Source organism: Perissodus microlepis, chromosome 3 (genome assembly GCF_051167445.1).
Source record: "Perissodus microlepis isolate ML-2025 ecotype Zambia chromosome 3, ASM5116744v1, whole genome shotgun sequence".
NCBI lineage: Eukaryota > Metazoa > Chordata > Actinopteri > Cichliformes > Cichlidae > Perissodus > Perissodus microlepis.
This window is the reverse complement of record NC_140463.1, coordinates 15,614,469-15,635,401: the sequence shown is the minus strand read 5'-3', so window position 1 is coordinate 15,635,401 and position 20,933 is coordinate 15,614,469. Positions and strand designations below refer to the sequence as shown.

The following is a 20,933-nucleotide window of genomic DNA, read 5'->3' as shown; positions in this document are numbered from 1 at the left end:
AATGAAAATGTAACATTTACTAACACCTCATTTGCAAATTATGTGTTACTTTTTAGCACTTGTAATGTGAAATATATTTGTGCAAGTAATGAACTGTCATATGATGATATCAGTTAGATTATAATGGAGATGTAAATGTCGATCTCTTGCACATCCAATAAGTCACAAAAAGATGAGCAAACATACTTTCATGCTGACTGCAGATAAATTCAAATTTAAATTGTAAATGTTGGTGTGAAAACAAAACTGTCCGTTGGGACTGTTTCTGCAGGGTTGTTGCTGTTGATGGCACATGTGCAGAAAAGTTATTCTAAGATCTCTTGTAAGTAGTATTTGTCCTTTTATATTCATGTCATGTTTTCCAATCCTTCTGCCTAAATCCTTGTTTTCCACCACTCACCCTGAATTAGCATGGGCCTTACTTCTTGAATCTCTGGGAACTCAGTCGTTGTTTTATTGCATTGTTCTTCTTTCTCAGATTCATCTTTTTCTATCATTCCATCCAGACTGCAGCTCTTTGAATATGAGTCAGTCTCTTTTACCTGTGAAGGATTTAACATTTCAGCAGGATGGAAAGTGAGGAACACTCAGCAAATCCTTTCGAAATGTTCCAATAACACTGTGACGAGGACTTGTGGGATCAAATATGCTTTTGCTACAGATAGTGGAAAATACTGGTGTGAGAGTGGAGCAGAGAGAAGCAACACTGTCAGTATCACTGTTTCAGGTATGTTATTATCAGAATTAAAATATGAAATGTGAAGGTTATAATGACTAAACCATTGCACATTTGTAACATTTATAAATTTCTTTGCATTTTCAGCTGGTGCTGTGATACTGGAGAGTCCTGTCCATCCAGTGATGAAGGGAGATGCTGTTATTCTGCACTGTAGAAACAAGACAGAGAAACAAGACTCAAATTTCACAGCTGATTTCTACAAAGATAACTTGCCCATGGGTACCAGCTATGATGGAAAGTTAGAAATCAAAAATGTTTCAAAGTCTCATGAAGGATTCTATAAATGCAAAATACAGGGAGTTGGGAAATCACCAGAGAGCTGGCTGGCTATCAGAAGGAAATCCAATGCAGAGGATGGTATACAACATTTTTGTTGTTTTTGTTATCGTAATCCTGAGTCAGTAAATCCCAGCAATACTGACTAGCATAGACTTAAATTTTAAGAAAAAATAGCCAGATAGTTGTTAAAGTAAAAACAGTTTAAAGGGCTTATTTGGCAGATGTGAATGTTTCAGCAGTGTTTCCTGAACTTTGGAATTGAAACTAATTGCATATGTCATTTATTAATTATTAATGCACACCCTTGCCTGCATGAGAATCCATGCAGGCAGGGCGGGACTTTATTTTGATCAGGACACCATGCTGCCAATCACATGCAAAGACAAAGTCTTGAAAGGAAGTGGGGCGGAAATTCCATATAAAGACAGCAAGTATAGTGGTGCAGGCCAGGTACATAGAGAGTTGGGGGGGGGGGGCTGATTTAAATGCAAGCATGTCAGGGAAAGTGAAGAAACTAACAAAAACGTAAAATGAGGTACATCTGGCTGCAAAGCTGAGTGCACTGAGCTGAATAAAGTAATACCTGTTTTTTGTTTGTTTTTTTTTTCAGTCATTTTCCATTGTGGAGGACAAAAAGTTTCAAACTTTTCCAGGCCTTAAACCTCGTGTGTTCTCCCTAGTAGTAGTAAATGTTCAAAAATGAGGCATTTATGAAAACACTTAATAAAAAAATTGCTTCCTTGAAAAAGCCTAAATTTACAGTTTAATATGGAATATTATGTAAAATAAACTATATACAAAGTGTCTTTGAATGGCAGCAATGCAGGGATGTCTACATGTAGAACAGAGCCATGGCTCAGTACCTGAGTGTCTAAATGAGTCTCACAGGCCCAAATGTGCAGTTGAAGCCATTTATATATTACATATTTCCTTATTGTGTAGAAAAAACAGTTATGTAACTTCTTTACCCCGACAGAAAGGGGAGTTTCACTGGTGTGGCCCAGTTAAGTAAATAGTGGGGTATATGTGGAGCGCGAAGTAAAATGAGTTTGAAACCCCTGATGTATAGCCTTAAAAACACTTTGGCATTAGTGTTTCTCTGTTTGAAAGGGTCATATCTCTTTCAGAAAAATATGATGGCAGAAGAAGTAGCCAGAAATGTACTGCAGGTATTGATGAAGAAATGTGCACTGAACAATCACAGTCATTGTGGATGTGTTGACACAATATGTAGCCACATTTCTAAAGAACTGCATGTCGAGTTTTGCAGTAACTTACAGTTTAGGATTTCATAGGGTTTTGTGGTTATGACATATCTATGGTGTTGTTCAGTCAGACACAGAACAGACACATATTCATATATTATAATACAGTTATGTGGGTTCAAATTATTTTTTGTCAGTTGCAGGTGGCGCTGTGACCCAGAAGAATTCTGCTGATTCAGCAACTGAAGGTAAGGCTTTTACTCTTTACTATCTTTATTAACTTCATATCTGATATATTCTTTATAGGCAAGTTGGTCAATGCATGCATGTTGCAATGCATGAAAATACAGAAGGCCTCACATTTACATCTACAATGTTTTTTCATATTTATCATCAAAGTTCCAATCCAACTTTATTTATATAGCACTTTAAAAAAAACAAAGTTGACCAAAGTGCTTTCCAATAATAAAACCATACACCAAGCAGACAAAGAAAAACATATAAATAACAATAAAAGGCAATTCAGCTTGCCACAGAGAAACTGGTAAGGACTAGTGTTGATGGACAGGACTTTTTTCCACCTCCACAATTGGATCAGTCACTGCAAAGTGCTCAGATCCTGTGATTGCAATACAAGCCCATAATTGCACCCCTCTATTCCAATGCATGATAGCTGTTAAATGTGTTTGTTTTTGCCAACTCCTCTGTTGTGCATTATTGCAAGACACTTTCACTTTGGTCTTTCCACATGTTTTCTGGATCTTTCCGGTGCAATTTTACACAGCTAATCTATACTGCCATATACTTTTTAGACAGAAGAGGCTTTCTTCTGGCAAACCTTTCAAACAAGCTGTATTTTTTCTAATTGCATTCTCATGATCTTTAAGATTTAACATGCTAACTCAGGCCTGTAGTCTTCGAGATGCAGTTATTGGAATTTTTAGAATTTCTCTGACCATTACAAGGTCTGACCTTGGGGTGAATTTGCTCAGATGTTCACTCACAGGAAGATAATGGCATTAATATACATCTGAATGCTCTAGACCAACACACAATCAAAACTCCTTTTACAGAGTTGGCTACAGAGATCAACTAATCAAGGGAATTATCACCTGTCTGCTACTTACCTTATAATTCCTATGAAAGCAGTGACTGTTTACTTAGTTTTTCACAGGATTGCATAGTCTTCTCAATTGTTTTCTTTTTCCTTTGTAATATATGTATAGTTTATTGTAACAGTATTGTACACATTAGTCAAATAGTTTGCTTTCCTGTTCTTGTCCAGTTTTCTAGCAGATCTATAATAACTTAAACACCATCTGTAAAGAACTTCTTTGTTTCTGCCTTTCCAGTATTAGCTGTATTTCCACTATCTCATGAAGAAATTCCTTCATTACACGTTTACTACACCCTGCTGTGGGTTGTTCTCACTGCTGTGTTGGTGCTGCAGTTTCTGGTGTTGGGACTACTTTACTGGAAGATGAAGCTAGGTATAACATGTTATGTTTTTAAAAATATATATATATATGTAAAATACACAACATGTTGATAATGAAAATTCTCTTTAATGTTTTAGTGTTATTACAGATCAAAATGAATGATCAAAACAAAGGGCAGTGTGGTGTTGCCAAGAATCTGAAGAGAGGTAGGATCTGAGCCACTTTTTTCCTCTTACTATTTTCATTATTGGGAGATACATGTATACAGATACACATACACACACACACACACACACACACACACATACACACACACACACATATATATATATTTATTTATTTATTTAAAAGCAATGGAAGGATGTGATGTGATGTTGGTATAAGCCAGTGGTTCCCAAAGTGGGGGGCACACCCCCTGGAGCACAGTCTGGGCTGTCCAAATCACTGACAAACAGTATCCGACATTCTTGATTTTTAGTTCAAACACTTCTTATAATGAATTTTGGAGATGTTAGCTCTTTATACAGTAAAGGTACAGTGGGATACAAATAATATCAGGCCGAACCTGCCACAATTTGTTCCCCTGGTTCAAATCACTCAAGATTTTCTTGTAAAAAAGAAGGGAGGCCTAGCAAAAAAAAAAAACCAAAAAAAAAACTTTGGGAAACACTGGTATAAGACATTATACAATTATGCGTAAATGTACATGGACCTTTCTTACCTGTTGAAAATCAAGTGGGGGAAAAAGTGGAAAATTTAAAAATATTAAAACACTTAAAAAGTCATTTTGCCTTACCAAGGCACTATCTGTAATGAGACAGAGAGCCTCCTTGCATGTCTTCATCCTTAAGAACACTTTACCTCCCTACCACACATCAGTTACCAACTTATCCATGAGGGCCCCGGATTACCAAAACGTAGTTGTCAAAAACTATTGTTGGAATATTTTTCTATAAAAGTCAGTTTTAATTTTCTCTTCATGGCATAGAATCGAACACCTGTGCACACCTTCATATCATATCACACATGACATAACATCACTGTAACATGCTCAGTAATAGCATTGAGTGAGATAATTTGTAAATGAGAAATAGTTGTAAAAATACATTGTTGTTTTGTAGTTGTTACAAGAAATGCTTTATAGCCGTTCTGCTTGAAGTTCACATCATCTCTGGCATTTTCTTTTAGACACTGAAACTGCCGCTGATAATTTGAGCCTCGAGACAAACAAAGTCACAAACCCACAGACACAAAAAGGTAAGATGAGTTCTGTGAACGTGTTAGTCTGCAGTCCTCTGAGGCTGCTGCGTGCAATATTTATACCTAAATAGCAATCTGCTGTTAAACCAAAATTGACCTGTGGTAACAGCTAGATGATAAGTTAACTCTTAAAATGCTACTCTACAATATATAATGTGTATATGCTACAATATATGTTCTGTTAGTTTCTTTTCCAGATAAAGATGAACCCTCGTTTCACACATTACACTCTACTTTCATTGACAACAATACTCTGCAGCCTATATATGGTGACTATTCATATTTTAATTCTTTACTATATTATATTTTATGAAGTATTTTACACACATTTTCTCACACAAGTTTGAAACATAAATTATAGCTGACTGTAATGAGAAATTGGCAAATACAATTCCTCTGTTGCTTCAGACAAACTATTTACCTGCAAGCAACATCAACCTGCTTAAAAGCCTGTTTTTCACTTTTGTTCAGTGTTGGTTTCACTTGTCCAGATTTTTACATTTTTGCTTTTCAACCCTATATGAGCAGGACCTTGGCTTGTAGTTAGTGCTTCTGCCTCAGTGCAGGAGGATGTGCACCTTGGTATCCACTTTATGCAGCTATTTAAAACACATCCTACGCTAATGCTGCATAAACTCCACAACAGTTTTCCTGATTAAGCTTTATATATGAATATGTGTTTTAAAAATAGAATCTGGATCTTAGTGTACAGACTGAAAAAATAACTTACTCTAATACTTAGCCTCGATAATAAAAAAACTTGGCATCTCAAGCGTTAAGCATCATATCAATGCTTAGCACAAAGAAAATATTGTAGAGGTTTAAGTACCACAAGTCCTTTCCCATTAGAAATAAAAATGTTTCCATTGTCAACTACCAGTGACTGAAGTAAGCCTGTTCCCGTCAGGGAAGGGGAAAAAAAACATGGTTCAAAAGTCTAAGGGGCTTGGAAAGAAAGGTGTTTCTTTAAGTTACTTGAACACATTTCTGACACCCGTTTCCACACCTTGGCTCATGTGATTAGGCAGAGCATCACTAGGGGGTCATGACCCTCTTAGGGACACTCCCAATAGGACTCTCCACTAATTGCTCTCAGAACTGAAGAAGCTTCTCGGATGAGAGATGAAACATCTTCAACAAACTTGAAGAAGTCCAGTTGCTTTTCTTTCCAAGCTTAGGCTACGATGACCTGGATGACTGAGAACCTTCACAGACATGGTTCAAATGTTAAAAGTGTATATAAAAATGTATGCATGTTCTAAATAATAGGAATCAAATATCAGTTTTATCCTACGTTTTGTAACATAATTTCAGTTTTTTAAATATTATATATACAAAGGTTTGTAATTTTGGTTATTTCCATAGATTCCGTAGATTCAGGAGAATGCAGCTTCATGGTGCAAGCTACTCTGTCAGATCCAGCTTTAACTCCTCAGGAATGCCAATATTCTGCAATTAAGTGGTGAAGTATGGGATTCTTTTGATATTTTGGTTGTTTTTTCTTTTTTAGCCCATTTCATGATTGTAAACCCAAAGAAGTCAGCAGAACTGATTAAGGCAAACAATTTCCTTATTTTTTTTTCTAAATTTATGAAAATTATGTGGTTCTGTTGGCTTCATCGTGTGCTAGCCTACAGCTACAGCTTGCTATGGAACGGTTTTGCAGGCAAGTGTGAAGCGGTGGGAATGAGAATCAGCACCTCCAAATCTGAGGCTATGGTCCTCAGCCGGAAAAGGGTGGATTGCCCACTCTGGGTTAGGGATGAGTTCTTGCCCCAAGTGGAGGAGTTTAAGTATCTCGGGGTCTTGTTCACAAGGGACGAGAGGCGGGAGCAGGACATCGACAGAGGGATTGGTGCAGCGGCTGCAGTGATGCAGACGCTGTACCGGTCTGTTGTGGTGAAAACAGAGCTGAGTGTTAAAGCGAAGCTCTCAGTTTACCAGTCGATCTACATCTCTACCCTCACCTGTGGGTTTTGACCGAAAGAATGAGATCACGGATACAAATGGCAGAAATGAGCTTCCTCTCAAGGGTGGCTAGACTCTCTCTCAGAGATAGGGTGAGTAGTTCAGCCATCCGACAGGGGCTCAGAGTAGAGCCGCTGCTCCTTCACATCGAAAGGAGCCAGTTGAGGTGGTTCGGGCATCTGACAAGGATGCCTCGTGGGTGAGGTGTTCCGGGCATATCCCACCAGGTGGAGGCCCCGGGGCAAACCCAGGACACACTGGAGAGATTATATCTCTCGGCTGGCCTGGGAATGCCTTGGTGTTCTGCCGGATAAGATGAAGGAGATGGCTTGGGAGAAGGAGGTCTGGGCTTCTCTGCTTAGGCTGCTTAAGCGGAAGAAGATCGATGGAGATAAATGTTGAAGGCTGTCAGCACTTCAGTATTTTAATTACATTTGACAATGTACTGTCTGACTAAAAAACAGAAATGTTTCATAATTAAATTTAAAAATATTCAGTAAATTGTACTTAAAGTTTTCATTCATATCCCCCAAAAGTTGTACAAAGTTGACACAACGTAAAAGGAATGAGTACAACAGAGTCACTTTTTTAGTATAGCAAAACTCAATGTTGTAATAATTTTTAAATAAACAACAGTCAAACATCAAATTTGAAAAACTGAACAACATGTCACACGAAACGCCAAAAAAATAAATAAATAAAAAAAATAAGGCAACTAATTGCCCCAAGTACATTGAGTACTACTAAATTTAACAGCTTAAGTGCATTTCTTTCAGTTCAACAGTATTTTCTTGGCCTCTGCTAGTAACACACTATGTTGTTAATATTCAAATAATAAACTGATCATATGAACAAATAAATATTTAAAAAGAATATATTAAATGCAAAGACAACATGTACTTTTAAATATCTGAATGGCATATTTGATGGATTATACTGTCAACTGCTGAAACTCCAAAGTGAAATAAAACAAAAAACAAAGAACAGATGGGTCAAAACCATATTTGGAAGTAATTTGTCACATGAATCATGTCTTTGTCACCACCTAGTGGTAGGAAACATAGTTGTTGAACACATGAATCTTGTACAACAAAACATGAGTTAGTTCTGGTTTAGCTCTGGTTATTAAAAATACTAATCCTCTTTTCTCCCTCTTTACAGATCAGTGAAAGGAGTGTCAGCTCAATCAAGGAGACTGTGCAACCCGTTTACTGTGCTGTTTCGTTTGCTAAGATTGGGTCACATTTCTTAAATATTCATCTCGGGTTGCCTTTTCAGTCTGTGTATATTTGGAATAAGACGAGTTGAGTTAAATGTGAGTAAAATTCAAAAAAATGCTTTACAACATATTTTTTAGCTTGGTTGTGTTATTGTCATGGTCCCTGCGGAGGCATAGAGTTTTGTGTGCGAGGGATAACCTGTGAGGAGTGAGGGAGCGGAGCGTGTGTGGACATTTTGTATTTCCCTGACCCTGTGGACCCCTGGAACCCTGGTTTAACTGTATCTCTCAGTGTGCGCCTGAGTCCGTCCTGCCTGCCTTGACAGTTATAGTGAAAATATTGTGTTGTAATGCAAACAAATGAAATTCAAAAAAACAATGCAATAATTAATTTTTCATGTAGCCACAAGACTTCGTTTGATGTAATATAAATAAATGTGGAATCACTTAACAAATTTGTCAGGATTTCTCATTTGTCATGATTTAATGTTGCAGTCTTTGCTTTGTTTCATGATTTCTACAAAAGAAAATTAAAATTAATTAACTTCTAAATTTCATTTCCAGATACAAATTCTGTTTACATTTAATAATAATAATAATAATAATAATAATAATAATAATAATAATAATAATAAACCCCTTCTTTCTCTTGTGAAAAGAGATGTAATTAAATGATAATGAGGACATATTTTAAAAAAACTAATCTGTGAAAACACAGAACAATTATTTATGGCATAATGATAATTTTGTCTTCGTTTCACCATTTATGTGAAGCAATTATATTGCTCCTTTTAGAAAAAAAAAGCTACTTGGACTATGTAGGCTAATTGTGTCTGTTTGGTCATGTTAATGGTCTTAATCTCTTATACTGAACATAGTTACATCCACAATAAAAATCAAACAGTAAATTTTTTTGACTAACTGAAGTTAGATTTTCTGTTTCTCAAGTAAACAAGCAAAAAATAATAAATTCATAATAAAATATAAAAATATAAGAAAAAATATTAGAAAAAAATGAACGGCTGTAACTTTAAGAAATACTGGTAGGAGCAGTACTGCCCCTCAGCATCCTAGTGGATGCACCTATGGTATTTCCAGTTCCATTTCACCAGGACTGGAACTCATGGGAGATTTTTAGTACATGCACCTATGATATGAATTTGTCTCTTCGTTCTCAAGATTCTTAGAAAACTTGACCTCTAAACTTGGCCTTGAGGTCAAGGTCATCCGGATTCAAACTGGTTTAAGACTTTTAGTAGCCAAAAAAAGTTAAAAAGTTAAAAAAAGGGTTTAGAACAGTTGTTTGTTTATTTCATAATTCATTTCTGACATGTATTTAATTTATGTTTAAGAGCCTTTCTTCTCTGGATAATTAGAAGGGAACAGCAACTGTTAGAAATAAGTTTTTAATAAAGTTTCTTTTCAATATTTATCGCAGTGTATACTCATAATAGAGTTAATATACTCCTCAATAAAAGGATACAAGCATTATGAAGTGTTAACTAAGAGAGACAGAAAGAGTTGAGTGTTTAAGGTAAATTGCTAAATGCTCACAGAACACAATTTCAGACAGGACAGGCTGCTTAGCCTTGGGTGTATAATAACAGGATGCTCTAGTCAACAAGAAATAGAGACTTCATTGTGTCAGTCAAAGCTTACTTTAACATGAAAATAAACATCCCTGGTAACAACTGTAAGAGAGTGGTTTTCTCACACAGGACAATATCCCTGATTGGAGGTTTATGACCGCTGCCATGCAGAAGGACCTTGAGGAGTACAAATCAGGGAGCGCTAAGTGTAAACCACGGCATTCCCCTTAAAATTTATGTTCGTTTTTGTGCCTCTGAGAGTGGGATACAATGTATAAAAAGGGCTGTAATTTCTGAATAGTTAATGTGATACTGTTGGTATTCAAAAGTATTACTACAATATTCAACTACAGCTGAAAGTCTGCAATTCAATAACACATCCAATGTTTGATTTAAAATCCACTGTGGTGGTGTACAGAGGCGAAAACTACAAAAATGGCATCATTGTCCAAATGCTTTTATATACTGTAAACACTGGATAGGTTGCAAGGGCTAGTAGAGGTGTGGTTTATCCATGCAAAACATCAGGTGGAAACTTCCTTTGAAGAAGTGTTCAGCTCCATATTTGTTGTTCTGAGATATATCTCTGAACATTTATTTTCTTCAGTGTCTGGCATGATAAGGGCAGCAATTGTTGCAGCCACAGCCCTCCGTGGCTCTGTTCAAAGGATATAGGGCTTTGGACTTGACATAACGCCAACGCCTCAACGTGCATTGTGCGAGCATGGCACCATATTGGCAGGCTACGAGTCAAAACAAACACACTGTGTTGGAAGGAAGATTGCTACGAACCATACATAAAAGGATCTCAAAAGAAAAAGGACAGTATAGAGACAAATTGCGTCCGGATGTAAAGAGACAAAAAAGGCAAAAAAAATAGTGTGCATCGGAAATGAAATACGACCGTGGAGGAGAAATCCTGAAGACCAACCGCTATTGACTTGCCATGATCTATTCTCGTACCTTGTCTGTGGAGTCAGGGCATACACGGCGAACCAATTTCGCAATTATAAATCTCTGGAGGCGCACATCCAATTCACCAAGGATCTTTTATTCTTGTTTATTTGCTAGTGTGGGTTTTTAACTTTTTACCCCCCTAAGAGTGTATAGTTGAACCTTAAAAAAAAAAAAAGGAGCCATGTTCTGGGTGAAAAAATTAGAAAAAAAAGAGAGAGAAATTACCAGAACTAGCACAAAACCATAGTGCATGATAACAGAATGAAAATGCTTCAACTTAAGTTAAAAGGTTACGAGAATAAAAGGAGGAAATAAGAAAAAGCTCAGAAATGAGCGGAGCTGCCGTAACAGGCTGCCACACAAGAGGGCGCTGGAAATAACAAGACTGTTATTGACTCAAACCTACATATGTGCCAAAATAGTCTGCACAGGAAGTATGAAATAAGTTATATCTTTCTGTAGACCTGTGATGCTCGGTCAGTCAGGCTAGACAGCATGGAGATGAAAACATTTTTCACCTGTCTGCGTGAGTACTGAGTGTACCTATATTTATTCACCAATAATTCATCAATTAATTATTTTTTTTTTATTCTTAATATATAGCTGTCATATATTATACATAAAAAATGTATCAAAGAAGAATTGTTAGAGATTAAATGTTTACAACATGAGCAATAACTTTCTTTGTGCCTGGAATTATTTAAATTTCATAAAATGGGCTTAAAAAGTGTTTCTTTGGGCCATAATATACATGATATTACAATGATATTACTATGTTAACACATATCTTTGGATCCAAGCATCAACAGCATGACTGATGTACTACTCTCTTTTTCCTCCAGTCCCGAACATATTCTTGCTTTTGACTGCACACTGTTCTCACAGTTACGCTTCAAAAACTGGTGAGAAGTTAAGTTTTACAAAAACAGATGCATATTTGAATTTTGCTGAACTGCTTTGCAAGGCTAATTATTTCTTACTGCTCTAAAGCCACAGTCAAAACCCCTATCACAGCTGAATATCTTTCATCATCACATGGTTAAAAATTAATTAACATTTTCAAATAAAAGAAATTTAGTTCATGGACATGTATTTTAAAAACAATTCCAAATCATTTAATCATTAAAGTTTCTCATTAAAAAATGGGATCCACTGTTCAAAGTGTTTTAACACAAAATATATGTGTATGGGTATGTATATATGTAACATGTATTCATTATGAGGTGTTCAGTGTTTTGTGTACCCATAAAAAAGTGTCACTAAGTTCTTAAACTTAGGCCTTTCATCTGAAACAGGTAGTCCAAGAATGACTGTTGCTCAAGTGAAACTGCTAATTAGACATTTGATATCAGTAAGTGTATCGAGTGATCAAAAAAATAATGACATAAAAAAATAAAATAATTTATAATCATATAAGAATTGTGGATAATTAAATAAAAACCTTAATTTCATATGCTCTTTTTTTCTTTTTTCAGATCCAGATATTCTCACTGTCTTCCCAACCAGACTGCAGTTCTTTGAATATGAGTCCATCTCTTTTAGCTGTGATGGTTTAAATCACCAGGCTAAATTGAGAGGGGTAAGAAATATTGAAGATTTCATTCCAACATGTACAAATTACACAGTGACGCCAACAGTGAACTGCACCATAAATAATGCTTTTGAAACTGACACTGGAAAATACTGGTGTGAAGATGAAGAAGGATGGAAGAGCAATGCTCTCAGCATCACTGTCACAAGTAAGTTTACAGCGTTTAAAGAAGTTAATTTAAAAAGACCCACAATATATTCAAGAATGGTGATGGAAGGAAAATGAAATCAGAAGTAAATCATCAAATAACCAACTCAATTGTGGCCAGCAAGTGATGATAAAGTGAAGGGCATATTAAAAAATTTCCAATGGTTACTACAACAAGTACACATCTCCAATTGTTACATCTTGTAGGATAGCTTTATTGGTTATTGAATACAGATCCCCTTTTCCAAGTTTTACAACTTTATTGATAAATGCAGAGAAATTCAGAAAAATTCAGAAAAATTTAACCGGAACCATAAATTGCTGGTCTGATCAGTTCATTCCCGTACAATAGTATTACATCGATAAGGTTTTTTAAGTGTTACAACAGCAGAATTCCAAGACATTTCCTTTAAATATTCAATCTTCCAATTTGAGGCAGCGCTAAAAATGTACTTATTTTGAATAAATTATCCCAATGTTAAGTCAAATTGGATGTTTAGTGAACTTAGTTTAATGCATTTATATATATTGTTTGAATGTTATTAGTAAAGTAATGCATAACTGGTTATCTTGGCAGCGTCAATAATCAAACTTGGTTATTGACGCTGCCCCAGCAACACATATTTGCTTTCTTGTCTGTGATAAATATTGCCTGGTAATATCAGGTCTGGTAGGGAAAAGTTTCATTAAGTTCTTTTGCACTGATTTCTACATCTGTTTTCAAAAGGACAGATTTTAGCACTGTGCTAAATATCACTGTAATAGTGACATTGTTTTAAGTGTGACGCCAGTGCAAGAAGGCTTCTTGTGAGGTTTGTGAAGCAGATTAAATTAGACAGACTCTTAAAATACACAAATATTCTGCTTGTAAATGCTGTGAACCTATGAATAACATCTACAACAATTTATTAAACACTGTTTTTTTTCCATTGTACAATTAATAAGTTTGTATTTTGTTATAGCTCCTATTTTAGAACTTGTAGATAGTCTTTTTGTCACTCATGATAACTAGCTCTGCTTCAATTTCTCTTTTTTTTCTTTTTTCAGTTGGTTCTGTGATCCTGGAGAGTCCTGCTGTACCTGTAATGGAGGGGAAAACTATCAACCTGTACTGTAGAAAGAAGGGAGCTCTTCTAAACCAAATAGCTGATTTCTATAAAAATGACTTAAAAATTGGGACCAGCTATTTTGGGAAAATGACCATCCACAACGTTTCCAAATCTGATGAAGGGCTCTACAAGTGTACCATCTTGGAAGCTGGAGAATCACCAGAAAGCTGGTTGATTGTGATAAATAAGACTCTGGAAGACCAAAACCAAGAAGGTAATACTCATTAATATTCATCTTCTGTAGTTTATACACTAAACCAGCGGTCCCCAACCCCCGGGCCTCGGACCGGTACCGGTCCGTGAGTCGTTTGGTACCGGGCCGCGAGAGTTGAGGCTCAGGTGTGAAATGTATGGTTTTCAGGGTTTTTATCGGTTTTCAGCGTTATTTTGTTATCGATTTTATCGTTAACTCTGTTTTCCTGGGTCTTTTCACGCGTGTTATGAATAAATCTTCTTTTTTTCTGTACCGGTACTAGCTTTATTTTGTTGTATTTATCCGCGACACCTTAAAGGCCGGTCCGTGAAAATATTGTCGGGCATAAACCGGTCCGTGGTGCAAAAAAGGTTGGGGACCGCTGCTCTAAACCCTCTTGTTAAGCCTTATCATTTCATGGTTCACATGCAGTAATTTCACTGCAAAACAATTTTGGAAAAAAATAAAAACAAAAACAAACTCTTCATTGTTTTGTTTTGAGTTTGTTTTGTTTTTGCAAGGAACTGTTAGATCCCAGGTGAGTCACAAATAGAAACATTTTAAAGTTACAGCAAATGAAACTGCCAGTGAAGATTTCTGCAACTTTCTGATGATTACCCTGAATTTAGAGAGAATTTGAATCATTTTTTTTACACTTCTTTTTGTCTTTTTTACACTACTTCATACACTATCTTACCTATTTAACAAAAGAAAACACAACCTTTACCATCTAATAAAAATGCTGACTGCATCGAATTCCTAATCCAACTAAAAAATTATGGAAAATGCTGTATTACATAATAGATACACTGATGTGTTTAGTTTTGGTTTGTGCTGTGTCTCATAGTACCGTGTCACAGTTGTTAATTAAACAGTCATGTGATATAAATATTTTGTCGGTGTGACCTAAATAGAGGCCAGACTCTCACTCACATGCATTTATATACAGTGAATAGCAAAAGAGTTCAAAAAAGTCAGAGCAGTTGGAAGGTCCAGTTTCCACAGGGCTTAAATCGAGACAATGTCAGTTTTCTCACAGAATCCAGAGTCAGTCTCGCCACTTGATGTCTCATAAACTCCAAATCTTGCACACAGGGACAGACTGGTGAATATAACTTCACAATAATTTCAAAAAACTGCAGCAGTAGTGCTTTAGAAACTGCTTTCAGGGCAACGATCCAGAAAAGCCTGAGCCACTGCTGCTTCATTATGAAGTTGCCAAATGAGATCATCAGGACAGGTGTTTGATTGCTACCAGGTGTCTGACTCTGAAACTCACACACCTGGTGAATAGTGCATAGGTCTTCCATTAGGCCAGTGCATATACACACACACACACAAATGGGGAAAATGGAGACACGGACTTGAAACAGAAGCAGAAGCCAAAAACACAAAGAGAAGACTGAGGGAACAGGAAGAAGTCATTGATGACTAGACTGAAGATCTCAAATAATATAGTACAGAACTAACAGGAACAGAAGAAAATCATACACAAGAAAATAAACATAAAACATATAATATAGACACAAGCCCTCTCTTCAAAATAAAAACAATGTGTTGATAAGACTCAGTAAAAGCCAGTGACTATAAAATATTCATAAACTCTACTTTAATCAGATATCACGGTGACCCTGGAGAGCCCTGCTCATCCTGTGATGGAGGGGGAAACTGTGGTTCTGAGCTGCCTAAACGAGACGTCTGCAAACCTTCCAGCTGTCTTCTATAAAGATGGCCTCTTCATTGGGACCAGCTCTGTGGGAAACATGACCATCCACCAAGTCTACAAGAGTCATGAAGGACTTTACAAGTGCACAATATCTGGAGTAGGAGAATCATCAGAAAAATGGCTGTCTGTTAGAGGTGACACATAAACATGATTCAAAATATCAAAATAAGGATTTTGTGCTTGATCGTTGTGTCTGTTTAACCATAAATAGCTATTTACAGCACTTATATTGAACTCTTGAGTTGTATTTTGTAATACTGTTGCTTTAAAACACCAGAGAAATTTGGATAAATTGTCTACACATTTGTTGTCTGTCATGGCATACAGTTTAAGCTTTATTTTCTTAATAAGTATATGACCCTATACATAAAATTAACCCTACCCCTGGGATTACAGTAAGAGAAGTTTAATGTGTCCCAAGAAGACAAAATGGTAAGAAGTAAAAAGAAAAACATGTAAATGAGTTTTGTGTGACATATGGTGACGTGGTGTCGTTGCAGGGCTTCCCAGAGAGGCATGTTTTGGTTCGGACCAATTCTTTCACCTCCTCCTCCTTTTGCGGGTCGTCCTAACTATTGTGGTGGTAGCTCTGCTGATACTGCTTGTGGGACTCCTTCACTGTGGGAAACTCGGACCAAAAAAGAACTCATAGATTGATGAATCAATCATAATCAACAAGAAATCACCATCAAGCACATAAACACTTTTATAAGTTTGGTTACTACAGTTTTACTGTTGTTCTTTTATTACATTTAATCTATTTTTGTTTAAAATACATTTGCATTGCATTTTGACAATGCGAGAGACTCAAAAATTATTTTATTTCTGCAACTACCTTAAAAAAGCAACAAAAAAAGACTAACTTGAATATGTGAGTAAATATGACTATGACTGTTAATGTTTGCAGAATAGGTATAACCATTCTCTAGTCACATGTATATTTTTAAAGGTGTGCACTGAGTTCTTGCAGCATGTGTTACCCAAGGTTTTATTTAGTGGCTGCAGCTCATCAAACGCAAACCGCAGAAGTAACAGACACACATATGACTCTCCTAGACCTAACAAAATGTTTATAGAAAAAGAAAACTCTGTCTTGGTTGATTAATATAGCTTGAGAAAACTAAAAGAATACATATATTTTAGATATATATAATTACTAGTGCTGTCAATAGATTAAAAAAAATGAACTAATTAATCACACAATATTCTGTAATTAATCGCGATTAATCGCAATTACTTGATCAATAGCCTGGTTGCATTACATTTTATATTTAAGCTTGTAACTGACATTTATGCAATATAATGAAGTAAATGCAGAATAAACACAAAGAATGTATGCTTAAATTCAAAGATAATTTGAATAGTTTTCTTCAGTCTTTTAACACAGGTTCTCTGTGTGAAATACAACTTTAAAAAAAAACTATATAGACTAATATGCAAGAATAGACTAATATATAATATATATTAGTGCTGTCAAACAATTCAAATGTTTAATCAGATTCATCACAGGGTTACAGTGGATTCATTTTGATTAATCATGATTAAATATCATTCATTTTTATTCTACATTAATTGCTTTTCATTTTGCATAAGCAAACAGACTTGAGAAAAAAGAAAATATACGCACTTAACATGTTTACTGAACATCTTGAACATTTATGTTAACAAAAAACATTTATCCACTCTCTCTCTGTCACTCGAGGAAGCTAATGCTGGTTTGAATGAAATGATCAGTCTGCCTATAGAACTATCATTCATACATCAGCCAGAATACTGTAGATAGATATTCAAACCTAATACAGTGGCCTCTGTGCTCTAATGACCATATATGTGATAAAATGCAGTATTCTTAGAATACTGCATTGAACGTGAAATAACTTGTTAATTACTTCCCAGTGATTTGCTTTGGTATGGCTGAGCTGTTAACATAGATTAAAAACACACTGATAACGTAAAGGATGTTTATTGAGGAAATAATGACAATGATGACCAGATGGAGTTTCCACTGTGATAGATGTAGAAACTGTCGCACATCTGTCCTAGCCTATAATACATAGTCATAATGTTTTGATTAAAAAACATATTTGGATGAATAAAAGAAAGAAATATTATTAAGTTATTTATTCAACATTGTGCACATCACGACTATTAAACAAAACTGTACAACTAAAAAAAAAACCCAGAAAGTTAAAAAAGACACCAAAAGACCAATTAACTTCTCAAAACAATTATTTCCTTCTCTGATTTTTTTTTTAAAGTAAAATCTTAAGACAAACTAAATTAAAAATCTCTTCATGGTTACCACTTAATGTTTATGATATGGGTCTGCATCTTACTGGATGTACTGCCTTTTCGTCCTTATGTATAGCAAATACCAAAGCACATTTAACTGCTTAAATATTTTTCTATATGCATTAGCAAGAAAATAAATCAAAACTTAAATAAACTGCTGTTTAAGCATGCAGTCTACTGAGTGGTGGTTTTTACTTTCATAGTAAATTATATGGAAAAAAAAAAGTATTGAGCCACACCTCTTACTTTTTGAATTCATGTGTTTTCAATCCCATTGCCACAGATGTGTAAAGTTTGCCCCAAGAAGTATGTCAAGTAATGGGTCGGACGAAACAGCTCAGTGAATTAGACAGAGAAGATTTATGGATGTAGCGAAGGAGGATGTGCAGAAGGTTGGTGTGACAGAGGAGGATAGAGATAGAAATAGATGGACGCAGATGATCCACTCTGTCAACCCTTAATGGTGCAGCTGAAAGACGAAAGGTTCTGAAATAAACACACTATATGAAAGCATACTGTCACTGATTAATTCTCATCTTCTCTTTTCCAACATCTTATGAGTCTCCATTTCTTCTTTTTGCTCTGCTTGTCTCAGTCTTGTTCCATCTGAGCTACAGCGTGGTTTGTCTGAATCCCTGTGCACAGAGAAAGGATATTTACTTTAGATTAGTCTTTACTTTAAACAATAGTTACTTGTATGCTGTGGCATTTGAGCCGCTCCTCATTCTCCAGGTTTGCCTTTGAAAACTACCTTTGGTCTGCCTTTGTGATAAATGCTACTACAAGTAGTACAAGTATATAAAATGAGTCATTTTGAAAGAGCAGCTTGAGGAGCTGACAGGAGCAATGGTTTATGACAAGAGGAAACAAAGGATTGGAAAGAGGAAGGCAGAAACCTCTTGCTTCCTGTATAAGAAAACAGGACATTTGGGGGTGTAATAAATTTGTCAGCCTCATTTTTTTCACTTTACTGCTTTATGTTTTAGAAAAAAATCTCCTTGGGTTGATAATACACAATCTGGTCATCCACAACGTTAAGACTCAAAAAAGACATCTTAAAGTATAATGTATTCAAATGTGATCCTAAGAGGACATGAAAAACATCTTTAATTGGCCAGTTCTGAGTGGACTGTTTTACTATTGTGTACTACTGCAGCATCATGCTGCTAATGTCTTTGGGACCCCAATCAGCGTCAAGTGAATGAGCATTATTGACATCCTGAGATTTTTTTGATACAAAAAAACAGGTCTGAGCACTCTTACTCATCACTTCACTGTAAATCAATCACTGAGCTGCAAGAAAAAAAAAAAATAAATTTAAATTATTTTGCATACGACTTACTGATCTTTTTCCTTCTCTGTATCCAGCAAACAAAGATCACCAGAAGAATGCAGAAAAGTGAAATAACAAAGAGAGTAAGAAGACTGACACAAACTGCAGGATTTGGCGGGGCCGTGAAAAAATAATCTGAAACAATAAAACAGAAAATAATGAATCACATCCCAATAACACAATCAACAGTTGTATATGTGTATTTGATTTCTTTTTTATATGACCTATATTCTTGCCAATATTTTAAAGAATAAAGACAATAAAAGGGATTTGCTTCAAATATCACCAAAAGCAGGACCAAAAATTGTGTTGCCTTTCTAGTCGCATGTTCTGAGTAAACATTGTGTTTGGACATGACCACAGTATGGATGTGCATGTTCACTATGTGACCTGAGTTTCATCATGTTTTTACCAGAAATGTAGATGTGTGTCTCTCTGCTCTGGTTGGTGTTCCTCTGTTGGACTCTGCAGGTGATGTTGTTGCTGTGTCTCTTCTCCACAGTCACTCTGCTGCTGACAGTATAGAGGTCATCAGGACCTCTGAGGGTCTCTGCAGGTCCAGCAGAGAGGAGGTTTCTCTCACTGTCCAACCACAGCAGCTCAGGCTCTGGATACCAGCCTGCAGACTCACATTGTAATGCAACTCCAGTCTTGGCTTTTTGAACACGCAATATTACAGGTAGGGATACAGCCCCTAAGATGAAGCACACAATATTCCTTTGGCAGAGTGCAACATGATTTCATTAAGAGGAACTCCAAATAAGAGATCGATTTGGCTGCACATTTACAGACTTTTTAATATGAATAGAAACTACTTTTCTGTTATATAATGCTAATGTCTGGCAATACTTTGTATTTGAGTTGAGTTTAAGCTTAAACCACTTCTTTGATTGATAAATATCAGATATTTCTTACCAACAATGAGCTCCAGTAAAGTTTCACCCATATCTGGAAGGAAGCATCTATATCTTCCCCTATCAGAAAGTCTCACTTTAGACAGATTCAGTGAAATGTCTCCATGCTTTAATTTATGAAGGGATACCGTTGTTCTTCCTTTGTAGGAGGGATTCTTTTTGCTTTCCAGTTCACCACCATCACGCCACACATAAACAAATCTGGGATCCAGCTTGTATTTTGTCCACTCCACCGTCTTGTCTGAGGCACTTATGGAGAAGTTCAAATAGCATGGCAGTATGACGTCATCACCCACTAAAGCAACTATTGGGTGAGATGAACCAATTACCTGAATGGTACCTGAGACAGGAGAAAGAAAAATAATAATTATTATTTTTTTGGTTTAGAGACTGTAGAGTTAGAACTCTGCTCTGTTAGAGTTGGGTGACAGAAAGTGTGCGATCATGAATAGTTATTTTTGAATATTTAAAATTAAATATGAGAACAGTGGAATGTGATAACCTGGTAGCCACTGCTTTGCAAATGAAACTAATCTAAAAACTGCGACTGACTTTCATATTTGCCTTTACAAACAAAATGCTTCAAGATAACTTTGTGGATTCACTTAGTTATATATATATATATATCAATCAATCAAAGCATTTCTGATAAGGATATTTAACCCTTTAATTAGAATTTACACCATGTCACAGTTTGGCTGAGGAAGACTGTATGTATAGTAAAAAAAGGACTCAAGTGCAGACCAAAACAGAATGTGAAACGTAACGTGGATTAACAAAAAACAAGCCATTTATTAAGGCTGGCAAAAATAGATACAAACAAAGGGCAAGGGTGAAACTAAAGAATAACGTTAACTGGGTGAACTAAAATTAAAACATGAAAAAACCTTGAACATGAAGACCTTGCATGGATACCTGGAGACACAACGTGGACTAGTAAACAACCTGACAAGTAATGACTGGAAACACACGG

At 35.9% G+C, this 20,933-nt stretch overlaps 1 protein-coding gene across 1 annotated transcript; it reads right to left on the bottom strand.

Moving 5' to 3' along the window:
- Window positions 1–17,390: 17,390 nt before the first annotated feature.
- Window positions 17,391–20,114, bottom strand: LOC146390149 (putative butyrophilin subfamily 2 member A3). The gene is made up of 4 exons (XM_084923194.1): window positions 19,962–20,114; window positions 19,459–19,740; window positions 19,056–19,181; window positions 17,391–18,348 (listed from the first exon to the last, which is right to left on the bottom strand). Exons 1-4 carry the CDS (start codon window positions 19,990–19,992, stop codon window positions 18,305–18,307), a joined length of 483 nt encoding a protein of 160 aa, XP_084779320.1. The 5' UTR covers window positions 19,993–20,114; the 3' UTR covers window positions 17,391–18,304.
- Window positions 20,115–20,933: the final 819 nt, after the last annotated feature.